Raw genomic sequence first — 24,554 nt, forward strand, 5'->3', positions numbered from 1 at the left:
TTAACTCTTAAGTAATTGTATTAATATGAACAAATTACCGATTATAACTAAGTACGTTAATTGTGTCATGAACTTCACTGTGTATTACATCACAAAAATACCTGCAGCCAAAGTGTGCGCAATATTTGACATAAAAAAAAACATTCGTTGATGTTACTATGAAACAACTACAGTTTCTTGGTCCGATTTACAGCATTTTAAAAAGCTTAATATAAGAACGTAAATGCCACCAGCGAAAGTGCACACAAAAGCGTATAAGAAAACATCTTCAAAACGTCCGTGTGCGTCCACCAGAGAACCTGATAAAACAAGAGTTAGGTAAAATGGATAAGGTTTTACCGAAAGGTTAGTCGATACTTACCAGCAAATGGAACGCCGATCAAAGTAGAAACACCACCAACTGTAAAGAAAGCACCGTAATATCTCTCCAGGTTTTGTTTGCCTACCAGCAGCGGCATGGCAATCATAGTGGCAGTACATGCAGACCCGTATAAGCAACCGTACAGTGAAGTATAAAGCACCAAACAGAAGAAACTTGAACAGTGGACCAATAAAAGCTGAGCCGCCGAAAATAAAATCATTAGAAATGCTACAAGAGATAGAATGTGCTTCTTGCACAAGTCGCTTTTGGTAAGTATCGCCCCAGCAAGAGGTCGGCAAAAAATGTCTCCGACCGAAATCAGCGACAGAAAGAGCGCGCAGTCTGATTCCGAATAGTTTTTCGATTCGGCAAACGGCACGATGTAGACGTTTGGTACAAATGCAGCAAGTGCGAACAAAACGTTAAAAAACAAGAACAACAGTGCCAACCAATACTTTTTTAAAGCCGCAAAAACTCTGCTTCCATTGGAGACTCGCTCATGCGCTTCTTTCACTGCTGTCTCTACTTTTGCAATCGCTATGGGGCGCACTAGAGCACCGAACGAGCTAAAATTCAAACTTATGCCAGCAAGAATAAGCAACCCCCCACGCCACCCGTATTCTGACAACAAGAACTTGTTGAAGTAAGGAACGAAAGTCGCTCCGATTGGCGAACCGGTAAGAACAATACCATTTGCTAAAGGCATCAAAGTACTGAAGTAGATAACAGTGTGGGAAGACGAGGCAATAAATGCACTGCCGCAAGCAAGACCTACAAAAGAAGCGAGTTTAAGTGTATAATCAACGTATATATATATATATATATATATATATATGTATGTGTGTGTGTGTTGTACTATGGTAGAATGGATATTGTTAGCACATAATATAGTATGGTGGGGTAGGATGGAACACCTTAAGCACATAATATCCAAATACTCTGATCGTGCTATAAACAATTACCCACGGTCTCTGCGAATCGTAAGGATGCGGTTTTATAAATTTTTGAATGTTTTTGTTTACTACCTAACGGGACAAGAAAATAGGATGAAATGGTTTTCCAACTTCCCCCGCCCTACCATATGAATAAATGTATTGTAAACATACCACTTAACACTGAGCCGATGTACATAAACCCTATACTTGGACTGAATGCACACATGGTAAGGCCGCCACATGAAACCACCCCGCACAAAAGAAGGATCTTCCGCACGTCCAAAATCTCAATTAAAACTCCAACGACGAGACCTGTTTTGTGAAAATAAGCATTGAAAACATTATAACTATTGCATTATTTTTGAGTATTAGTCATGATAATTCTGGTATGAAAAAGCATATTCACTATAGCGACCACAAGTAACAATTGGTTGGGTTTCCGTTGTATCAACACACCTATATGCAAACAACATCCATTCAATACACGAACCTGCAAAGCCCATACAGGCAAAGAAGAGAGACAATACCAATGACACTTCACTGTTGCTGGCGTTAAATTCTTCTTTGATTCCAGTGAAAAACATGCCAAGTCCTTTGCCCACAGCGAAGGCTATAGCGTCGACACAGAAAGAAGCGAATACCACCACCCAACCCCAACCTCCATTCGGAGGCTTTTTCAGTTTAGTCTCATTCTTCAGCGTACACCTAACCATAATATAAAACCTATGTTTGTATCCCTGTGTAAAAACAATCTTGGTTAGTAGGATACAGAACCAATGCAGTTCTAAATATATGTGACTATGTTGTAACAATGAACCACAAGTTAAATCCAGTTGTAGGCTGTGGTTTACTAAAAAAACAAAGCATCTGAAATTCTAAACTCACATAATATAACTTGCTTTACCAATCTCTTTGCTATAACATCTTTTTAACACAATCACAAACACACTGCAGAAATGTACAACAATTAATCATCAGAGGAAAAAAAAAATTCGAAAAATTAGAGGCAATCAGCATTTTACTACAAATTCCAAGACGATTTACTGAACTGGCGCAATTACAGAATAAATCCAACGGAGCGCTAATAGCAAACTACTTTTTACGTATAGCTTTTTCTTGTAGTCCTCTACCGCAACATGTGCGGCTTTATAATACACCTGGCGGCCTTAACTGGATGCTGCTTGGTTGGATAACGCCAACTTCTTTACATTATATTTGGTAAAATCATTTTTCAAGCCTACACGTTATAAAGTGACAGCCGTTTTGACTTTCTTTAAGCTATGCTATGGCCTATACTTTGGTATTGCATAAACTGGTAAAGGTCACGACAATACAAATAAATGACCACGTACAATATGCACATACTATGTTCCACGTACATGTGCTGTTGGTAATGTATCTGCACACTAACAACACTAAGTCTACGATTTCCTCGTTTTAAATAAAGCTTATATAGCCTGCGTAGACAGCAGCTGATTTAAAACATTTCCTGTAGCGCTCTCACTGTACCCCGTATTGTCACCAGACAATTAGTACACTGGTGTTTTGTCACTGTTTATTCACCAAGTAACCTATACTGGAATCGTGAAAACTGTCTGTAGTTCGCAATGACACTGCATAAAGCTACATATGCGAAGACTATATTGCGCTGACGCGTTCTGAAATCTTGCAATAAAGATATTAAACCTTGGGAATCCTGCTAAAGAGAAATACACCTTTCAGTTTCAAACTAATTATATCGCCCGCTTTCGGGTGTAGTATTTCAAAATGTTTGCATGGAAAACGTATACAAAAGTGTACTTTTAAACTTTAATAAAGCTGCGACGTATTTTCTATTCCAAAACAGTGACATTATTTCAAGTCCTGACACAATAAAATGGGCTGTCCAGTAACGGCTATAGTTATCGTAGTTGTTAATGCCATCGTTAAAAGTTAATATTTTACCACTGGTCACGGGAGATCATACAGTGAAGAGAATGTTATACACGCATATTACCGAAGCAATGTAATTGTTCACCGAAGCGTCATCGGGTGCTGTCCCTGGGACGCGATACAAGTATCGTGTTGAACACAAATCGATTCACTGGCATTTAACCATCGTACCGTTGCTAGACGTGTGTTTAGTTTAGTTTGAGCTAATACAAAGTCACTGAATTAAAAAAACGTTTGTTAAGCTTGTTCTTAAACTCGTTTTACTTTTAGAGTGGAATCAGCGTTCAGTTATTTTTTTTTGATTTTAAAATTGTTGATTGAAAGCTGCATTTAAAGTGAATTTTGCAAAGTAGAAGTTTCGGAACTAGAGAAATTATTAAGGTAAGTTATTCTTTGACCATATTAGCGCAAGTGTTCATTATTTTCGTTAATGTTAGTAGTCGCGCATTGATAAATAAGAAATTGTATTCTTCGACATACTGGTTGAAATACTCTTTAGAATAAAGTTGTTTAATCTCCGAAAATAAACAAATTCAAAACGACCATCGTATTCGGTTGTTTTACAGACTGGTGCAACACAGGAACATGGCCAAAGCGAATGGCAAATCCCTGGTTACAGCAGGTATGAACCGCAGTAATCTATTATATATAGGGTGGGGAACACGGGACTCGGGGTACAGGACTGGACATTTTATTTAAATTCCCTTTACGGTAACCCATTTGATGATAGACGAAACAGAATGTTACAGTATTGTTTATCATTTTCCTCATTATTTAACAAAATGCGCGGAAAAGGCGGTTACTGTTGTTAAGTATTCAAATTCGCTGTTGAACGAATACAACACTTTTTAAAGGTGGAAAGGCATAATTTTGTCTCATAAAATTAGCTTAAGTTCTGTGAAAAATTAGATATGCACATAATAAAAAAGGGCAGCAATTTTTGTTAACAAAGTTGCGGGGTTATGGTTAAACAATTCTGTAAATACTGTTTGATTACTATATAGTAGGGTGGGGTAAGATGGAACACCTTTAGCACATAATATTCAAACAACCTGATGGTATATTACGCAATTAACAATGATCTATTGGAGTCGTAAGGATGTAGTTATATAATTCTTTAAATTATCTTTTTTTACTACCAAATGAGAGGATAAAATAGAATGAAAATGTGTCCCATATCCCCCATCCTACTATACCAAATGGGACGAGAACAGAGAATGAACACACGTCCGATCCTACCTCTTCCTAATATAACTTGAAGGGTTATTAGTCAGTTTAACACGGCAAATACACACGATTGCGGTATAAGGTATTTGTATTATGTGGCAGTGTATTGTTTGACGATTGTTAGGTCACGTATGTGCGTGCGTAAACTGTAGAATCTCAATTGCTGCGTCGTTTTTATTAGTTAACTACTCAGTATTAGTATCGTATTACATGTCTCGTGTCTCGTGTGGGATTTCCTGCAGACACGCAATAGTGATAATAACATTTTTTTTTACTAAACTTCCACGTCACGTTTGGTAAGCTATAAAAATGAATGTTCAAGTGTTTTAACTTAAGAGCTATCCGCGAAACCTCTATTATATGACATATATTCTAGTAAGCACTTTTCAGTGCTATCTATAATTGGGAGTTAAATTTCTCGTGGTTTGTGAGAGGTATTATCGACTTACACTGTGCGAGTTTTAGTCGCCAACAATGATAATTTAAGGGACCAAACATTCGCTGTTTAATAAAGCAGTCTGAACGAGTCCGAACAGTCTATAAGCGTTCAGTCTAAGCGGACACAACATCGGAATTCAATATACAACATAGACCATAGCAACAAAAGCAGTAACCAAATAACGCCGCATATCGTATTAGCTTACCTTATTGCTTTATGTCAAATACACACACGCGATTTCGTTTTAAAAAGCACAAGTACACACACATCATGTTTGTCTAGCGCGTGAAATTCAATATAAGATTTAAAGAGCTTCGTATTGTACACACGTCATGTTGAGTTTTCAACTTCGTCGGTCGCTCGCAGGTGTATTGTTTTAGGGGGAACACAAACATAAATGTATTACCGCGATTTGGTCAAACACAATAGTTTTAAAACAATGGAAAAGTTACAAACTGATAACCACACAACATAGACTTATATGAACACACCGCCGCACCATGTTAATTGCTTTTTCATAAACGCAGAATCAACCATATCCTCTTCTGGTCTTGAAGACGCTGATATTTCATTCTTCAGCACAAATATTGAAAACGACTTTTCACAGAAGATCCTCCAAGAACTAAAGAAAGAATACACAGTGATTGATCAAACAACACCAGTACCTTGTGGACGTTTGTCATTGAGCAATTTTGCTTCTATTGCAAATCATGGAACATACAAGTATGTCTGCTAAATCTGCTGTAGGAAATAAATAATCTTCATGGGTACATGGGCTGGAGCCAAATAAATTGACGTTTTTTTAAGGTTCTGCAATAAGAATGTAACAATTCAAACACTTTTTACCATTGGGTCACAAACCAGTGTATATTTCCCTGACTGGGATAACTTCACAAGAAGCACATTACAAAGATCAAACTGTTTTTCAGGTTGTTTCTGTTTGCATTTAGTACAGAACAAACAAAAAATGAGAACTATGGAAAGATGGTACATGTTGTTACTTCTATGAAACAAAATAAAAGCTCCAACGTCCTTGTTCTCAATCAAAATTTGCAAGAAAAACACCTCAAAGATTTTAAGCAAAAACAAGTCCAGGTGGTGGATGTAAAATTGGACACCATTGAAGGGCTGATTAGAAAAATATTCCAGTTCCTTGAAACTACAGTAAATCAGAACAGAGGTATGGTATAAATGAATGAACGTTATTTATTTATAATCGCATGGGAGGGCAATGACAGACGTTATAGCACAAATGTTCTGTTTCCTACACCTCTACCTGCCTATAGGTTACTATGTAAGTAACTTTGCCGGACACATGTACACATTGGTAGCAATGTAAAGCCTCGAACCCATAGACTCTCGGCTAGAGTTATGCACACTAATGACTTTGCCACAGCACCAGTTACAAACAGTAATGTTAGCTGATAGTAATAGATCACATAAAAAAATATCATACTGCAATAAACTTATTATTACTTCATTTGGATACTAGCTGTTTCTACATTTAGTTAAATGAATGAATGTTTTTATACTGCGTGACCGGACAGTCTTTTTTACACGGTGTTCTGTTTCAACAGTTTCATACACCTTGTGCAAGCTTACGAGTAACCATGTATGTTACTTTGTGTGTGATTTTTTTTGTTTTGATCTTTTTTATTTATGGCTCGTAATTTGGACAACCCATTAGTGACTACTGGATTGAAGCAATTACCAATAAGTGTCTTGTTGAAGGACGCATACGCCCACAACAATAGTAGCAGCGAGGTCACATTAACCCTGCCAGAGCTTAGTTAATTTATTACGGTCAACTAAACTTAGTTTTTCTTATAGAAAGAACGAGCCCTGATTTAAGAAATGATGACTCCATGAATATACTCTCAACTCTTGACCATTTTAACAAGAAAAGAGCTTATTTTCTTGTCTTGGGGCCTGTGACTAATGGAGAAGACTATATGAAAGAGTTGTCTAAGTTTCCATGGTTACGGGTGTTTGACTTTGACCCATTAAGTAGAATGTCTGGTGTATTAAGTTGTACAGAGCAAGCAATCAAACTGCATAGAGATCTGACAATATCTGAACATACAGACAGCACCATTGATTTAAATCAAAAATCAACCAACTGGTCGTTTATGAGGGGTTACGCAAATCGTCCAGATACATATTTCAGTGATAGTCCTGTACAGTGGTGTAGCAAAGCTGAAAATATTAAGCCCTGGAAAAAATTATGTGGAGAAATATTTTCCTTCTGTGAATGTAACACACCTCCAACAGTCCTTGTGTTATGGCATTCACTGAAGGAACAGAAATATTTGCACAAATTTCTATCCACTCTGTTTTTCCGTGCAGATGATGCTGACATGCGAAACCGGTTGAAACTGGTATTGTGTCTTAGTGAAGAACCGGATGAGCACTTACAGTCCTTGCTTGTAGAGTACAACTTTGAAAAAGCTGTGCGAATGTGGTCTTTCTCCGAAGTCTGCAAATCTTTAAAAACTTGCCCTTCATTAGAACAGGTAGAATCACAACACAGATTGCCGTGCTTTCAAGAAACAAATAAAAGTGAACCAACAGTCTCCATTAATACCGAAAAGATGCAATGGCTGTCAGTGTACTGTGATGTGTTAAGTCTGCAAGAAAAGAAATCTGATACAAAGAAACCAGACGACAAAGGGGAAGCTTTTCTTAAAGGTGGGGAAATAACCTGGGATCAACTCGGTAAATATGATGCCACAAGATCTATATTGGATGATGCAAAAAACAAAATTTTAAATCAGGCACTCAAGAAAGGCACATCCCAAATAGTTAACATATACCACACCCCGGGTGCTGGAGGAACAACCTTTTCTAAGCAACTCTTGTGGTCTTTGCATGAACATATTCCATGCATATACATTAACTCAAATACTTTCCCTGTGCCAGCAATATACGAAAGAATTCATTTTTTAAGAGATATAACAGTATTACCGGTAGTGGTGCTTATAGATGGTAAGAGTGAATATGAGTTAAGGTCACTGTTGGATCATGCACATTCTAGCAAAATCATTGTTCTGCATGTTCAGAGGTGTAATGAAAAACCACCAAAGAATGTGTTGATTCATTTACCTGATGAAGTAAAAAAAGTAGAGTCGGAAAATCTTTACAAAGTGTTTTCGAATGTGTGCCTTAGTCAGCAAACAAAACCGCTCCAAACATTAGCAAGAAAGGTTGAAAATGGTGGAACATGTTATATGTATGAGTTTGGCTTAACTTCCTTCCAGCATGAATTTCATGGCCTGAAAAGTTTTGTGCAAGGGCGTCTAGAACTGGAACTAGGAACAGAAAAACTGGAAGGATGGAAAAGTATTCTTGCATTTCTCTCTCTCGCCCACTATTATGGACAACGTGGAATTCCACCCGACTTTTTCACGAAAATCCTTGGCATTAACCCAAACGATGTGGTTACCATTGATGATCTTCCCAGTCAAGCACAAGTTTTTATCTTAGAAACAAAAGAAAATACCTGGAAAATTAACTACTTTGTTTTGGCAAAAGAGATTTTGGAACAACTTGCAACAAGAAATTACAAGAAAAAATCAAAGCAGCAACACGTAGGCTTAAGTAAAGAAGCCAAAAGAAATATACATGAAATTGCACTTGAATTCATACAAGCTGTAAAAGCCAGAGTTTCAAACTTGGATAAGGATATTGAAAACATCATTACTGCTCTATTTTTTGAGAGAGATTACCAGCTTGTTGATGATAAAGATGTACTCGTAAAAAGAAAAACATTTTCCAGGCTGTTGGAAGACATGACTGAATCAGACAAAAAATTGAAGGTTCTTCAACTGCTGGTCGACTCATTTCCACAGAATTATGAATTCCGTGCACACCTTGGAAGGTTTTATGGATCAAGTTATGGTAGGAACTATGGTGAAGCTGAAACAGAATTAAAAACCGCACTTGAGTTGGTTCATAAGGAAATGAAGAATTCTCCATCTCCATCAAAATTTCATCAAGCTGTTAGCAGATTCGAAAACATGCTGGGGTGTGTGTTTGTCCGAAAGCTTGAGAATAAGCTTGGAATGCTTGGGGGTTACAAACCACATGAAGTGCATAGGTTAAGTACATTTGTGAATGAAATTTTTTCAACAGCAGAATCAGCAATTTTACACTTCGAAGCAAATGTAAGATTAAGTTTTGGTTATAAAAAGACATATGGATACATTGGTGAACTGAAAGCACGCCTACATGTTGTGGAGTTTTTGTATAAAACTGGTATTTGCAGGTGGGAAGACATTTTAGGTCAGGAAGATCTGCATCAGGACAAACATTCAGACTTTCTCACAAGAAGCCTTCCAATTTGTGACACACTCTTGGTGGAATGTGCAGAGGTTGATGCACAGGCAAATGCCATGAAGCTTCCTGATTTTGCAACTTGCCTAAATCTCTTTAACACATTCTACAAAAGTCCAAATGCTGCACTAAATGAGTGGAAAGGAGTTAATACGACCTTGTCCCGCAGATGCCAAATTTCTGTAATTAAGTTGAAGCATGGTGCAGTTCAAGGAGCAGTTAATTCTATTGAACTTGTAAAGGACAAAAAAGATCTTGTAAAGATAATTCAACTACATGAAGAAACGTTTGATTCTGAAATGAGTTTGTCACTTAAAGATGGAGGTATCAGACTGTCACCGAATATTCTTGAGTGGCTACATGCAATACGCTGCAATTTAGTTGAAAAAGAATATGAGCTGACTGAGGTACTACGACAAGTTAAAATGTGGAATGAGCGCAATGAGCAAGATGTGCTTTCATCCTACTACTTACGCACTCTCTACTTTTTACTTGCACTTACATCGCCAGGAAAAAAGATGGCCAAAACGTACACAAATCAACTGAAAGCACTTATTCAGGAAGACCTGTCGAACTTAGTGTCACAGTTTCCAGTCCATGCCCTAGAATGGATATCCTCAACCTCAAGTATGGGAATTAAGAGGCTTGTACACAAATCTAAACTTGGTTCGTGGAACAGTACAGATCGGTTCTTTGAAGACAAAAGAAAGCACATGCTTTTAAAGGGTTTTACTGGCACCATTGTTAAATCCGATCAGCCATACTATGGTAGAATTCAGGTGGACAGCTTGTGTGACTTGACTTTATATTTTGCCCCAAACCTTTCAGGATTTTTTGGCAAACGATACACGGAACAAAAACTAAGGGTAGAATTTTTTATCGGTTTCAATGTGGTGCATGGAGCAGAAGCTCACTATGTTAAAGAATTGAAAACAGACACCTGCCCAACTTGCAAATCTCGATATGAAGTAACAACCTTATTATCAAGAACAATTTGCCATAAATGTAAAGCAGTCATTACAGAGCGTCAGTTTACTGTTTCCTGAGGAGTTTTTAAATTTAATACAAAAATCTTACCACCTGATTAAGGAAGTAATAATTGTAAAAGAACAGACTTATATCTTCAGTGACCCCCCATTGTACAGATGGTGTAATATTGTTTAATTAAATGTTGTTTATTTTTTACCTTGTATTGTCTGTAGGGTGTAACATTCACACCTTTCATCAAAAACGTTATTTCTTTTTATGTTTTATCAATAAATGTGTTTTAACAACTGATTATTTTACTCTTACTACCTGTCTTTTCTCTCTTTCCCAGTTTTTGTTATCGTGACTGAAGCGACAAATTAAATTTCATTTATTTGTTGTTGATTAACAAACACTTCTTTACGAAGTAATCTGCTCTTATTAATTATTTGCTGCCTGCATTAAGTAAGTTAACCAGTCATGCACTTGCCCTTGTTTTACTATTTCCAGTTCTTATCACCATAATGACTAAGTTTTACTCTTTCTATTGTAATTAAAGAGATGAATCAAAATTTATGTTATAATTAAAAAATGCATACAATGCTGTAAATATAGTTAGTAGATATTTTAATAGCATCCATACAATAAAGTGTAAAGTTCAAAAAAAACGAATGTTATCGAATATACAATTCTTACCTGTGCATCATATATATCAAGTCTCATATTTGCCATGGCATTCTTGACATTGCTTGTGCAATGTTACACTTCTTAAATGTAAACCATTTATTAATACAGATTTCTACAGTTTTTTATATTTTGCCTAAAAATTATTCCAGTAGTGTGTTGCAGGCACAACCTAAAAGTAAAAGCATTTGGTGACCGATATTGTCCTGAGTCATGTTACTTTATAAAATGAATTCTCATTTACAATCTTATTCAACTATCATTTAATGAGTCTTGTGTATATATAATCAACATAGTTTTATATTAGCAACAATAATCTATATATCAAGCATTGTTGAATTCGTTTAATAATATCGACGCTAAAACAAGATAAAAAAGTTGATAATATAATACTCGTGTTCGTATACAGAGAATCATAAAATGCAGAACTCAATGGCAGACATGTGTACTGAGTTAGAATACTCAAATGGTTTACACTTATTTACAAACTTAAATAGAAAAAAATGGTAGCACCAACTGCATCATACAATGTAAGCAATTATAAAGACAACAATGATTTTTATTGGATGGTTGGAAATGACTAGAAACTTTAAAGGTTTGTGCAAATTTTGTGGGAAATGGACAATGTGGGTATCGCAAAAAGCTGCACATTTTAGAAGTGGAATCCAATTGAATTATCAAAACTAGTTACTAGTGTGTAACAGTGGTGTATTATAAAGTGCTACCAGCCAGTCTATAAGAATTAAATTCAGTGGTTCCACAAAGCTTACAATGTTAAGATGGAAAAAATTGGAAAGTGCAAAACGCTGAGTTTGAATTTCATAAAAGTACCGTTTTCATCTGCACCGGGTTCACTTTGATATCAGCACCATAAACAAAGAATAATTCACGAGTAGAAACAGTTTGATTGTGGTATGAATAATGTACACAAATTTGGAATTGTCAAGCATATGAATGAACTGTATACTGATGTAACAAAAATGATATAATTGTAAGCAGCAATGTTTTTTGGCCTACTTCTGTTTTTTCTTGGGTGAAAGCCAGAGGCCAACTTTGCTGGATTTTTTGTTGGATTTGGTTGATTTTTTTGACTTTTTCTTGTTTTCTTCAGTTGGTGTGGAGCTTGTTGGAGATGTGGTTTCTGTGTCTGTGGACTTGTCCGGGGAGCTCAGCTTTTCACTGCTCTTGGAATTTGTGGGAGAAGTGAGGCCGTTAGAAGAGGGTGGACCGTGGTTGGTTTCAACAGGTTCTGGAGACTTTGTGTTAGAGAAATGTTGTTCTGGGTGGGAGTTTGCTGCTTTTTGGAGCTCAGGTTGTGGTGTGGGAGCAGCAACGTCACTATTAGGAGAAATGGGTATAGGTTCTCGAGGTGATTTTGCTGGGTTGGGGGTCATGGATCTACGAAGCTGGGTTGATTGTGGTTGGTTTGGGTCAGGTGGAAGTACCTGGCCTGATGAGTTTGCACGTCGGCGAAGCTGTCGAACTGAGTTGTTGTGCGTTTGTGGTTTGGGCAATGTAGGTGGGGGTTTGCCTTTTGAAGATGAGTGGCTTGAAGGTGGTGGACGTTCCACCTTTTCTGGGTGGCAAAAGTGCATGAGTTGGGCTGCTCGGTTGGCCGCATCTGAGCCAGAGAGGGCGCTAGAGGAGAGGGACTGCATGCTGCCACTAGGGTTTGCTCCTGAAAGGCAGTTTTGTTGTTTTAACAAAAATGTCAACATAGTGTATAAGTTGGTTAGTGTTAGCAATTATCTCATGCAAAGTTTGAATTGAGTTGAAGCATTATGGAGATTGTAAAAAAATAACAAATGGGATGGTCATCTAAGTTTACATTGATTAAAATTTATTTTTTTTGCCCTATAATTTAAAAATCAGAGTGTTTTATGAATTAAAAATATTGTGAATTCCATAGCTTCTACAGCAGTGGTATTTGTGGAAGAAATTGTATGAAAACAGCCTCAGGTTGGCCCATAACACTATATGCAATGGATTCTACTGAAAAGAAATAGCTACAACTAACAATTTTACTATTTGTATGAATGGGATTAAACTATGGCCACAATTAAACCATATTCTTGTGTGAATACGAATGAATTGCAAGATTTTATTTTGAGTTCTATGTAATGTGTGATGAAAGCTGTTGTGAATCTTTATGAATTTTTTTCATATGGTGTAAATGCATTCTATTTTATATATTGGCAAGATCCAACAGTGAGGCACACCAGAGGAATTAAGATTTAGGCCCAGTAGTTGGATTACTATTCCAATAATATCATATCATTAGAGTTACATATGTAAAATTACAGGATTTTATTACAAATTTTTTCAGTGCGTTATCACTGAAATATTTTTCTTTTGTATTTTTTTTAGTACAACACTAAAAAAAATCCAGGTTGTTCCGGTTACAACTGGTTTGAGTATGGTTAGTGCGGTGTAAGTTAGTGAGCATGCAACGGCACAAGCAAGGTGAGAAATATGAATTACCAGGACATACAACACAGAAATGTCACGGGTTCGTTGGGTAAAGCAGGTTATTCATGCTCCGGCTGCGAGTTCCGCTCACTGTAGAGTTATCTATGAGGAAATTGGGACATATTTGCGTCGCAGGGATGTTGGTACGATTTTTATTGAAAAATGGAGTAAAACACACAAATGGAGCGGGGTCAACGAGATTTTCTGGATTTTGATAACTGCATTTTCGAGTTGTAAAAAAATGAAATTAAACTAAATTTTTTTTCAGCTCAGAAAAAGCAGTCATCAAAATCAAGTGTATTTTTATTGAATTTTCTGTAAAAATGAACCGCGTGAAATAAATTACATGACAGTCATGCAGTAAAAACGTTAATATGGTCAAGATTTTGACCTGGAAATATCATTTTATGACAAATTACAGGTTTAGTAGAACACTAGAAAACCATATTTTGAGCCTGTTAAAACAGCATGCTCTCTGGCTTAGCAAGCAGGTCCGCTACTATAGTGCAGTATGCATTTATTCATAAGTGGCAAACTGCTCATACATAGTATATAAGGCCTATAGTCAAATTAGTGAGCTCTGAAATAAATACACTTTAAAATTAAAAGTTAGAAAATTAAAATCATCATTTTTTAAATTAAAAAAAATTAGGTATGAATAGAAATAATGTTCTAACTGTATTTTATAATTATAAAATATATCAATCAAATGTGCTTTCAAATGAAAAAATTTGGCATAGTTTAAACTGTTTACCATTAAGTTTAAAGCAAACATTTTAAAAGGTACCATATTACAACAATTTTAAGTACAGCTTACATACATTCCCAATTACAAATAGGCACAGCTTAAAATTCAGCTTACATACATCTATGGTTGAGCGGAAAATTACAGAAAACTTACCAGGAGTTCCAAGTTCAGGTACATTTCCATCACCATGTTTAAGTAGAAGCTTCACAACTGATCCTCCCTGCTTTATAAGGTTGATTGCTTGGGAGTGAGGAATGTCTATCGTACTTTTCCCGTTTATTTCCATTAATATATCACCAACCTAAAAAAATGTTCGAAATTATTGAATTCGTTTTTAAATTCACTTTGGTTTATAGAGTTTTTATTTTTTATGAATTTTAGTTCCAACTTTTTACATACCCTCCTTTATGACGATGTGCTTATGCTACCCAAATAAGCATTTTTACACATCTTGTTACTTTTTTATACACTCCGGACTCCCCCATTAAAACTTAATTCTTAGGATCTATTTTTCTTCAAGAGTTTATAATCTTAAACTTTTTTACCAATTCATGACCCCTTAGTTAGAAAGAGTATTTTCCTAAACGTTTGAATCTGAACTTTTTTTCACATGCACTAACACAACAATATAAATATAAAGGCAGATGTTAACTAAACTCTTCACTTGCAATCCTTACCGAGATGTAGTTAAGTTATGAAGCAAAGACAAAAAAGAAAAAATGAACAAGGCATTCTAATCAGCTCTAAACAGAGTACAGAAACTGTACATTTACTATGAAAGTCATTAAAATAAAAGAAAATTATCAGTTTTGACTGAAACAAAATATAGCATACCCTTATTTGACCCGATTCAGCAGCTGGGCCATCTTTAGCAACACGTAGGACATACAAAGGCAAGTTATATTCTTTCCCACCTCGAATACCAAACCCAAAACCTTTGTTTGATCTTGGTAACTCAACGTAGAAACATTCACTGAAAAATAAAAATTGAAAAAGGAAATCATGTTAGTTAATTTTATGTGTAGGAAAAGTCAGGAAAAAAGTATTGTTAAAATCTAAAAATTTAAGCACACTAAACATAACTTCCTTTCAAAAAAAAATTGAAAATGGGTTAAACAGTGAATGAGTCTCTTAAACTCCAGTTTAATTATTACCAATCAACAAAAATAATCAAGTTTTAGTTTAAAAAGATATATTCTGGAAAAAATTCAAATATGTCAAATAATGAAAAAACACATACCTATCGCTCTGTGAGCCCCTGTTAGAGTTATCCAAGTCCGCTTCAATGGGAAGGACATGCAAAGCTATGGAGAATCCAGAATCCTTGATGAGGTTGACAATTTGTCCATGGTGTAAATGGGTGATGTCCACGTTGTTCACAGCGAGGATTCGGTCGCCGACGCGCAAGTGTCCACACCGTGCTGCTGGGGAACCGTCAATAATACGACCAATCTTATGAGGAGCCTGGAACCCTGTGACTGTGTTGGGAGAAAAATCGTGTTAAAATGAAGATCTGATGATTTGATACAGTTTTGTTATTACTTCTAACACTGGTAGTTATTTAAAAAGTCCTACATCCTGATAAAATATTATTAAGCATATTTCTAAGACATGTCTTTATTTAAAAACAACACCATTTTGTCTAATTTAAAAAAAAACAAGTGTAAAGCCTAGTACTAGTTATATAATATTCACATTATAATAGCCTTAAATTTCTTGCTGCTAAAGTTGTATTTATAGTTTTGCCGGATCTTTTTTTTTGTGTTTAATATTGATAGTGGATTATAACTATAAAAAATATATACATGTTTTTTTAAGTTACTAAGTGCAACCCCTTCATATTCCGTTTTATTGCATAGTTTAATAGAAACACAGACCTAACCCCTATAGGTTACAATTGATTCTGAGTACAAAAAAAAGACGATTATAAAAATGATAAACATACAGCACTTCTTACTTGAAGTTTTTACCGAAGAAATAATCACGAACCCGAAACCCTCATGCTCTCGTCGGTGAATAATAATGTCGAATGGTTGGCCCTCATTGACTGGAGTGTTAGGGGGCCCCCTACTGCTGGGGCGAGAGGAAGAACGGGGGTTCATGACAGGACCCCTACTATGGGGAAGGTTTATAGCAGCTGAAAAATATATGCGTGTTTCAAAAATCTAGGAAAATATATTTTTTATGTCTGAATCTGGAAATTAAACTTTAAAAAGTATATGAAATGCAGCTGAAACTTGATGTGTTAAAAAATAAAATTATTGCCAGTTTTTTTTTACTTATTAAAAAATGTATCTAGATATAAAAAAAATATATATATAAGAAAGTTTGTGCAACCTAATCTAACTTCAATTTGTATGAAACATCAAAGGGGTAATGAGCCAACTGTAGCCAAAATCATTTCTCTTCTGGGTTGAGAGTACCATGGGGCAAAGCTGCACTCATACAGAATAAAATAAAATATCAAAAACCATTTTTTTATTTACCTGTACATGTTTCTTTGCGTCGGATACCAAGTTGGACAACCGCGTTACGTGCCGCGTTTCCCATCAATGCAATAACCTGGAAAAACAAGAAATAGAATAAATAAAATAAATGGTGTGCTCAACTATGATACAGACAAGCTGAATTAAATAAATTAAACGTATTTTAACTTACAGGGTGAGGTGACTGAGGTCTAGTGTGATATTTTTTTGTAACAAATTTGTAACAAAGAAATGGCAATTTTGATTTATCTGTAAGTCATAGGCCATCATGAAAACCCTAGCCTCGATTTACACCAATAATAAGTAAAGACAGTAAATGTACCTGGTTATGACCAATCCTTGTCACTTTCTTGCCATCCACTGTTAAAAGTTCGTCACCTGTTCTTAACGTTCCTTCTTTATCAGCAGCACCACTTTTGACTATCTGCCCTATCGTTACCTGGAAATGGATGGTTTAAAAAGAAGTGTTATTACTTGCTGGTAACACTGTAAGAATGCTTGTAGTTTAATATGCTGTAATTTTAATGTTAAAACGATAAATTTAAAAAAAAATTATTGATTAAAATGTATTTATTGTAGAATAACACCAAAAATGTCAGAGAACAAAAAACTATGGCCAGTTTTGGGCGAGGTAATTTTTAAAACCGCATTTTTTTTCAATAGGTGAATTTTACATTAGGTCCAATAGTAAAAAGCTTTGTAAACCGCTGCGGTAAGTAACCCATTTTTACTGATGCTTTAGTATTTGACTCACGCTCTCATCTTGGAAGTTTCCTCCTAAAATCCGGAACCCAAATCCCGTCTCCTCCCTCCTGAGGACTACAGTGAGGTAGATGTAGTTGTCGGTTTGCGGAGTCACTACATATGGGTCATGGTAGATGGTCCTAAAGTGTATTGGATATTTTGAAACTTTAAAAAACTTGCTAATTGATATCAAAAATATTAACACGAAAAAAAAATTTTTCAGGCTAAAATTTGTTCGAAAAAATGTTGTTTTTTCTCTTTTTGATAAAACTTGAAATTTTGCTAAAATATTCCAATGCCAAATTATACTAAGAATATGCCTTTGTACATGTGTTTGGTAGCTAAATCGAAAACAACTAAAGAATCAAAGTGTTTTTTTTAAATGGTCATGTACACATTTAAAAGCGCATAATCATCAAATTAAGAAAAGAATATTTCTTTATACATGGAATTTGCATCATCTAAAATAAAGTTACATTACTAAAAACTTGCCTTTCACAAAATTTCAAAATTAAAAAAAAGAAATTACGCTTCATCAGTCAGGAATATCCTATCGTGTCATTGCTACTTTTAAGCTAAAATGGCACAAAACAAAACATATTTAAAATTTTCACTCACTGGCCCCGATAAGGGTGATAAGTCACTGGTATTCCATAATTGTCATGTCTTATGTTGGCAGCTGAAATATTGATAATGTTAATTTAAAACTTGCAACAAAATATGAAAATATTGATTTGTAAAACTAAAGTTATTGAATGCCTTTGTAGGTCCATCAGTTAAATGGAAGTTTTCACTTTATATTGATATTTGGAGCAACTGGAATTAAATGTCAAGGGAATTAATGAACACAGAATGAGTCTTACAAAGACTGCGGAAGAAAGTAAATGTTTTTAGTGAGCTACCTGTTGTGGAAATGTTTGCTTTAATGTAAATTTTTTTTTCATATTTTCGAAAATAATTTTAAGCATTGTTTTTTTTACGATTTCTAGATTTTTACACGTTTTTTTTAAATTATTGTTTAATATACACTTTAATTAATTATGCAAAACTTATTTTAAATAAAGCAGAAAGATACAAACTACCGATCTAAAATAAACATAGCAGTCTATATATATAAACTGAAATAGTGTAAAAAGACTCAAATATAAACTTACGATGGTGTTTGGTTCTATATTCCGATAACAATGCATTAACAGGGTGTTGGGATGTAGGTGGCCCAAGTGAACTGCTGGGGGGTGCGGAGACAACGGAGCCATTTTCACTCCCAAGTCCTGGTTCAGTGGTTGATCTCTGTGTGAAAAAAAAGATTATTAAGTTTATATTTTACGCAAACTTTCCATTAAAAGTTTAACTTGAAAATAATTAACATAAATGGCTTGTTGTTTTTGCTTGGTGCAGAGACAATAGTTCTTCTTTCAATTAAATTATCATAAATCTGTTTTTAACTGTGAGCATGTTTTAACTACTGTTGTTTTGTCGCTTTATTTTGCGTTTTAATTTAAATATTTATTAATTGCTGCCGTGATCAAAAAGACACACAAAGTTGTTATTATTTACGGTTTGTTATGTTTGCAAAACTAGGTGTTTTTAAGTTAATATTAAAGCAAGTGGCTCTTTCTGATAAAGCAGAACATCTGGTAAAAAAAGTATTCCATTATGCCTGGTAGCAAGTTAGCATTAACAGCAGAAGAATGTCTGTAAGTGTTTTATTGCCTATGTGTTAACTTTGGCCAATATAGACAAAAATAGACTTTTGGTGTATTAGGTTTTAATATAAAACACTTGCAATATTTTTATGGTATTGTTTTAATCTTGCCTGCAAGTATGGGTAGAAAAAATTAAGACATAAACATTTGCATGGCATAAGCTGGGTAATAAATTTTAGGTATTGGTTGATGAATGACATGTAGTGGTAGAATGCATTTGTTATATTGTTGATGCCGGAAGGCATGACAGAAGTCTGCGGGCAAGGAGTTTTCAAGGCTTTACCAAAATGGAGAAAAACAAGAAACACATGCAGCCTTTCTAGCTGGCAAGCATGCAACCAATTCAAATTATTTTTTCACAGAACTTAAACCAGCTGGTAAAATTCCATTCCGCAAACAAATTTTTTCGGAAATATTGAATAAAAAGTATTCTGTATTGCAAGCTAAAGCAATATTGTGCAAGCATAGCAACACCAAGGCACTTGTTATATGCATGCAGGTCTTCTATCTTACCATAACGTCCTTAGAAGCAACAAAATTATTAAAATTTAAAAACAATACAGAGCACTAATGGTTTGAACCAAAGTTTTGCACCAGAACCATTTTAAACCAGATAATATTGACCGGAGGGATAGTTTATAGCTGCCTCAAATAAGGCATGTATGGCCTACCGTGCATAGTAGGATGCAAAAACTACTAATACTGTATTTGTATAACAAGGGCGACAAATCTTTATTAAGGAAGGTAGGTAATGATAGTTTACTCAAAATCCTGTGATAAAAATCGGCTTCATTGGTAATTATGCTTATAGTGAATACTGAATGCAGTGTACACAATACAAGGGTGGGCCTGCCTACCTTGCAACCCCAGGTTTGCCGCCTATGTTATAAAAAACAAACCTGACTTTGGTATTTAAATACATAATGAAAACCGAACTTTAAATGGTCATTTACCTTCATCCTTGCCCTTATAGCTTGGTTGTGGTTCTGGAAAGCATGAGGGTGATGGGAAATCCCGTTAGCGAACCCAGGTTGGTAACCCAGGAGTGCTTCGGGGTCATACATGGGGGTGGAAAGGGGTCCTCGCTGTATGACGAAAATAGCAGCAGCGTTGCTGGGGCAATCCTTCAGGATATGGACCACGTTGTTGTGTGGCATGTTTTGAACTGTGGTGCCATTTATTTCAAGCAGAATGTCACCTTCCTGGAAATAGAATATTTTTGTCGATACCTTGGTATTGAGATGCACAGATTAATGGGAAAAAAGGAATCAAACTCCTAAATTTGTTTTTATAGATTTTCGCCTTATCTTATGAATTGTTATTAAAAAAATATTTTTGTACTGTTGCCTAACTGCCATGTTGTCCCATGGATGTCTGTCAATACAGAACTGTTTAAATTTACAAGAAGTATTTCTGAAGTAAAAACAAAATTAGAAAATATCCTAACTAAGACATTAAACAAGTACCCAAATTACTGAAAAAAAATTACCACACTAAAAGCAGAGTATTCTAATAGTAAAAAAAATCCAAATCAAAAGCAGAGTATTTTGATAGTAAAAAAGCACTAAATGCGGAATACTCAAAAATAATATGATGTGGGTCACTGGGTAACACGAAAATACAACGAAAAAATTAAATTTCAAGAAAAATTAAGAAAGTTACCATTAATTCATGACAGCGTTGAGCCTCAAGTACTTGCTTGACACGTTGGCCTTGTGGACTGTCAGATATTGTGAAGCCAAACCCTTGTTCACCCTTTTTTATAATCACCTGCATTACTAGGGGTGCAGGGAGCGCTCCCATGCTGCCAGCTCTGAAAGTTTGATATAGTTTTATACACGGGCATGTGTATCAAAAATTAAAAAGGAAACACTGGTATAAGTGGTGTGTGGAGATTTTGCTGTGAATTTTCAGTATCATAATATTTTTAATAAAAAACTACCATAAAAAGTATGCATGCACTTGCGGTGTCTCCAATTTAGTTTCATTAAATGTACTTTTACTCTGTTTTAGCATAAAACAAGTTTAAGTTATATGGAAAATTGTCCAGTAGGTTTACCTTGATAAAGACAACTTAATAAAGACATCATATAGCAATCCTTATATAGCCAAAACATATCATATAGCAAAAGTAATAAAACGTTTATTATGCAATATGCATCAAAGCATACCTTTGGCACAAAACATAAATTTGCTTCTTTATAGTCATACATTTAAGCTAATTAAAAATAATAATAATAATAATAATAATAATAATAATAATAATAATAATAATAATAATAATAATAATAATAATCATTTTTATTTGTCTTTTCGATTACAGTAGCGAAGATTTAAAAATATTTTAAACGAAAAGACAGGATATAGTGACAAAACAACAGTTGTTCGCTACACGTAGCGAACAGGCGAGCCATTTATTTCAATTGAGTTAAAGTTCTAATAGAAACAAAAGTGTGCGTAAAGACACGACCTGTATTCTATAACTTCTATAACACGTTTCATTTTACAACAGCTACAAGTTAAAAAACAGCAAGCCATACCTTGTAGGGAAGCCAGTAGATTGTGGTAACATTCCTATGTTGTGTTGTCCATAGTTTGGATAGTAAGTATTTGGATGATCAGCTATGTTGGGCATTGATTTGGAAGGACTTGACATGAGTGTTTCACCATTCATATCCCCCATTACTGTAGTGGGACAGTTGTGTTATTACTGAATTCGTTTAACAATATAAATGGAATTTAAGTTTGAAAAGGCCTTTTTTGGGGATTTTAAACTTTTAGTGAAAGCCGACGGGACCTTATTAGTACACACATGGTTTACCAAACATACAAAACCTCTTTGTTTAATGTGGTTAATGTAATTTAATTTTGGAGTGCTTGTTTTATTTCTAACAGCAGAGTAAAGGATATTTGGAGATTAAACTGGCGTGACAAAACGTATGATGACAGTTGTTACACCTGTTCTATAAACCTTAAATCGAATAAATTAGTCTATACAGTATGTATGTATTAATGTATACATACACCTTGTATGTGTAACACACCATGATAAAATAAACACAACTGTGAGTAAGGATTTTAACCACAGGAACAAAGGTTGTCCTGTGTTGAGATACCAGACTAACCACAGTCAATATAAGTGAACATACGGGTTGTTTATTAACAAAGCTACATTCATTTCACAATTTAATAGTCTATAACATATATATATGCAATATGCTCTATCTTAGTGCTCTTCAACCTTTTTTGGGTTGGTAAACCCCTAAAGTTGTTGCGACGAACTCATGCACCCCTGATTGCTTTAACAGAAAATTAATGACGTTTCGCAATTTCAATGATGCAAGATATCATTCATTAAAAAAACTCTAGAAAATTGGCTAAATTTGTTCAAAATGCTGAAGGTTGTTGAAGTTTGTGATGCACCCATGTATACCCTTTTGCACTGGTGCACCCCAGGCATATTTTTATGCACTCTAGGGTGCACCGTGCACACCGGTTGAAGGGCACTGCTCTATCTGATAATTTTACCACCTGTATTTAAAAATTTTACCACCTATATTTAAAAACATTGGTATTTTTTTCTAAATAAAATACGCCTACAATACCATAGCATAAGGTTGCCTGAGGCCCTTAGGTGACATGTTACCCAAACTTTTGAAACAGGGGTGGCATCATATGTTTTAGCACCACAGTTCCACACCCTATAACAGCTTTAACTCTGTTGATAGGTGTATAGTATACCAACAAGCAGGCACATTAATTAGTGCATAACGACTACATCGAGTATGCAGATACAGTTCTGCAGGTCAAGAATCGGTTTAGAACGGGGACTCGGTTGAAGCGATAGGGAACATGAATAAAGGACTTCACCATCGTGAGCACGTCACTTTTGGTCGTACAAGGGTGTTGGGGTAATGGGCCAAATCTGGCCTAAATCCTAGGTCCTCAAGAACCTCACCCATACAGAACAGAAAAAAATGACAACTATAATAGTAACTACAATTAAACAGCATCACCCTGGATTTTGTAATGAAAAATTGTACAATATATGGTACATATACCTTCAGATCCATCGTCCAGTTGCGTGTTCAACAACCGAAGCTGTCGATTAAATTCCTCGGTTGGTTTATCCTCGGGTCGAATAGCATATGTGGTTAAGAGGTTGGTGCTTGGGTCATCGGAGTCAATTATCAGTGGGTAACCCCTGGGTGAAATAATTGGTTAGGGAAATTGAAGCTTGAAAATTGATCTATTGGTATTCTGTAACATTCTATATAAGTAAAGTCCTTGTCAGAGAACTTTTGTAATTTGGTTCTTGCCATAAAACCTTTTGGCATATTACCCGAACACCAAGACTACTGTCTACTTATATATATATATATAAGTATGAATGAAGAAACGTAACTTATTTATCCATGTGTGCCAGGGCTAGGACAGTGTCTGCTTCACAAGACTTGTAAAATTTTCTTGTTTAGAGGTTGATATATACGACTAATAGTCGTTTTGCTGGTTTTCAGATAACATTGTACTTTGGTGGACATAACCCATTTGTGGGGTAAACTTATTTTACTATATTTTATACTTTTCTGGTTTTACAATAGTAAAATGTTGCAAATGAAAACAGCTAAAGGATTAGAAATGACCACATTTTTAAATCATCTAGAAACAGGCTTGTTTTAAAATTTAAATAAAACATTGTTACTTTGAAAGTATTAATATAAAAACTGAATACTGAAATTAGAAGCATACCAATTAGCTAGATGAAAAATGGCGTAAAATATAAGAAAAACTACGTCACTTACTCAAGTATTTAAACCATGATTTTGCAAAAAAAACTAATTTGTAATGGATTGTTGTAACGGAAATTGGTGCAATTTTATTTATTTTACAAATTATGTAAAATGAATGTTTTTATTCTAGACAAGTAATTGTTTTGCCCAAAAACTTGTGCAAAATATAAAAATCTATACCCTTTCCCATTAGCAAGGTGAAGCCTATATATTGACCATGATCATTCAAAAATGTCGAGAATTTAGGACGCAAACTAGACAGTTAAGCAAATAAATCTTATGAATAATGCAACATTTTGTAGCTTTGTAAACTCACCTGCAAAGCTGTAGTGTAACTATTTGACCAACGGGAATGGCTTGAAAAAGCTTCACTACGTCAGGATGAGTCCATCCCAGAACACAAGTGTCGTTTACTTTGACAATTACGTCACCTGAAAGCAAAAGTTGATATTTACAGATTCTGATTAAGGGAGTTTTTATTTAATGTCTGACCCAGTTGCTAAGTTAGGCATTTTTTATAAGTAATGACAAACATTTTATAGTTTTTTGCTGTTTTACTTATTGGATTAAATTACTATCTGTGCTTTTTGACTTATTTTTGTTATATAATATCGCGATCTCCTCAGATTGCTGATGACCTGATGACTGATGTGATAGCAAAAAAGTTACATATTTTTATGTAACTTTTTTGCTTACACATAAGGCAGACAAACCGGAACAAATATTTTAAATGTG

At 35.0% G+C, this 24,554-nt stretch overlaps 3 protein-coding genes across 5 annotated transcripts in view; 1 reads left to right on the top strand and 2 right to left on the bottom strand.

Annotated features, from left to right (window-relative positions):
- LOC149733808 (monocarboxylate transporter 2-like) lies at positions 1-11,055 on the bottom strand. Its single transcript, XM_089880820.1, has 5 exons — positions 10,889-11,055; positions 1,787-2,033; positions 1,468-1,608; positions 362-1,132; positions 1-299 (listed from the first exon to the last, which is right to left on the bottom strand). The coding sequence occupies exons 1-5, from the start codon at positions 10,922-10,924 to the stop codon at positions 157-159; spliced, it is 1,338 nt and encodes a 445-aa protein (XP_089736946.1). The 5' UTR covers positions 10,925-11,055; the 3' UTR covers positions 1-156.
- Positions 3,485-11,266, top strand: LOC149733809 (uncharacterized). 2 transcript variants are annotated; one of them, XM_089882057.1, is made up of 5 exons: positions 3,485-3,609; positions 3,795-3,850; positions 5,422-5,617; positions 5,824-6,074; positions 6,725-11,266. In XM_089882057.1, exons 2-5 carry the CDS (start codon positions 3,814-3,816, stop codon positions 10,270-10,272), a joined length of 4,032 nt encoding a protein of 1,343 aa, XP_089738183.1. In that variant the 5' UTR covers positions 3,485-3,609; positions 3,795-3,813; the 3' UTR covers positions 10,273-11,266. The 2 variants fall into 2 exon arrangements, with proteins under 2 accessions (XP_089738183.1, XP_089738182.1); XM_089882056.1 differs by lacking the exon at positions 3,795-3,850 and having other exon boundaries at positions 3,490-3,609.
- LOC149733810 (membrane-associated guanylate kinase, WW and PDZ domain-containing protein 1-like) overlaps positions 11,206-24,554 on the bottom strand; it is a 23,740-nt gene continuing 10,391 nt past the window's right edge. The window contains exons 12-27 of one of the 2 annotated variants that reach the window (XM_089882054.1): positions 24,136-24,250; positions 23,091-23,233; positions 21,570-21,714; positions 20,692-20,842; positions 19,983-20,231; positions 18,478-18,613; positions 17,942-18,002; positions 17,334-17,463; positions 16,902-17,018; positions 16,580-16,655; positions 16,051-16,230; positions 15,334-15,571; positions 14,928-15,066; positions 14,247-14,394; positions 13,358-13,447; positions 11,206-12,554 (exon numbers count right to left, since the gene is read on the bottom strand). In XM_089882054.1, the coding sequence (XP_089738180.1) occupies positions 13,380-13,447; positions 14,247-14,394; positions 14,928-15,066; positions 15,334-15,571; positions 16,051-16,230; positions 16,580-16,655; positions 16,902-17,018; positions 17,334-17,463; positions 17,942-18,002; positions 18,478-18,613; positions 19,983-20,231; positions 20,692-20,842; positions 21,570-21,714; positions 23,091-23,233; positions 24,136-24,250 (2,096 nt within the window). In that variant the 3' untranslated portion in view covers positions 11,206-12,554; positions 13,358-13,379. The remainder of the gene's footprint in view (positions 12,555-13,357; positions 13,448-14,246; positions 14,395-14,927; positions 15,067-15,333; positions 15,572-16,050; positions 16,231-16,579; positions 16,656-16,901; positions 17,019-17,333; positions 17,464-17,941; positions 18,003-18,477; positions 18,614-19,982; positions 20,232-20,691; positions 20,843-21,569; positions 21,715-23,090; positions 23,234-24,135; positions 24,251-24,554) is intronic. The other variant, XM_089882055.1, reaches the window with a different exon arrangement.

The sequence above is a fragment of the Ciona robusta genome, chromosome 7, assembly GCF_009617815.1.
Source record: "Ciona robusta chromosome 7, ASM961781v2".
Classification (NCBI taxonomy): Eukaryota; Metazoa; Chordata; class Ascidiacea; order Phlebobranchia; family Cionidae; genus Ciona; species Ciona robusta.

Coding starts and splice junctions, on each gene's coding strand:
- LOC149733809 (XM_089882057.1), top strand. CDS start 3,814: ATGGCCAAAGCGAATGGCAAATCCCTGGTTACAGCAG. Junction 5,618..5,823: donor GCAAATCATGGAACATACAA/GTATGTCTGCTA, acceptor ACTGTTTTTCAG/GTTGTTTCTGTTTGCATTTA. Junction 6,075..6,724: donor TACAGTAAATCAGAACAGAG/GTATGGTATAAA, acceptor TTTTTCTTATAG/AAAGAACGAGCCCTGATTTA.
- LOC149733808 (XM_089880820.1), bottom strand. CDS start 10,924: ATGGCAAATATGAGACTTGATATATATGATGCACAG. Junction 1,609..1,786: donor TGCCTGTATGGGCTTTGCAG/GTTCGTGTATTG, acceptor TTCACAAAACAG/GTCTCGTCGTTGGAGTTTTA. Junction 300..361: donor GATCGGCGTTCCATTTGCTG/GTAAGTATCGAC, acceptor TTGTTTTATCAG/GTTCTCTGGTGGACGCACAC.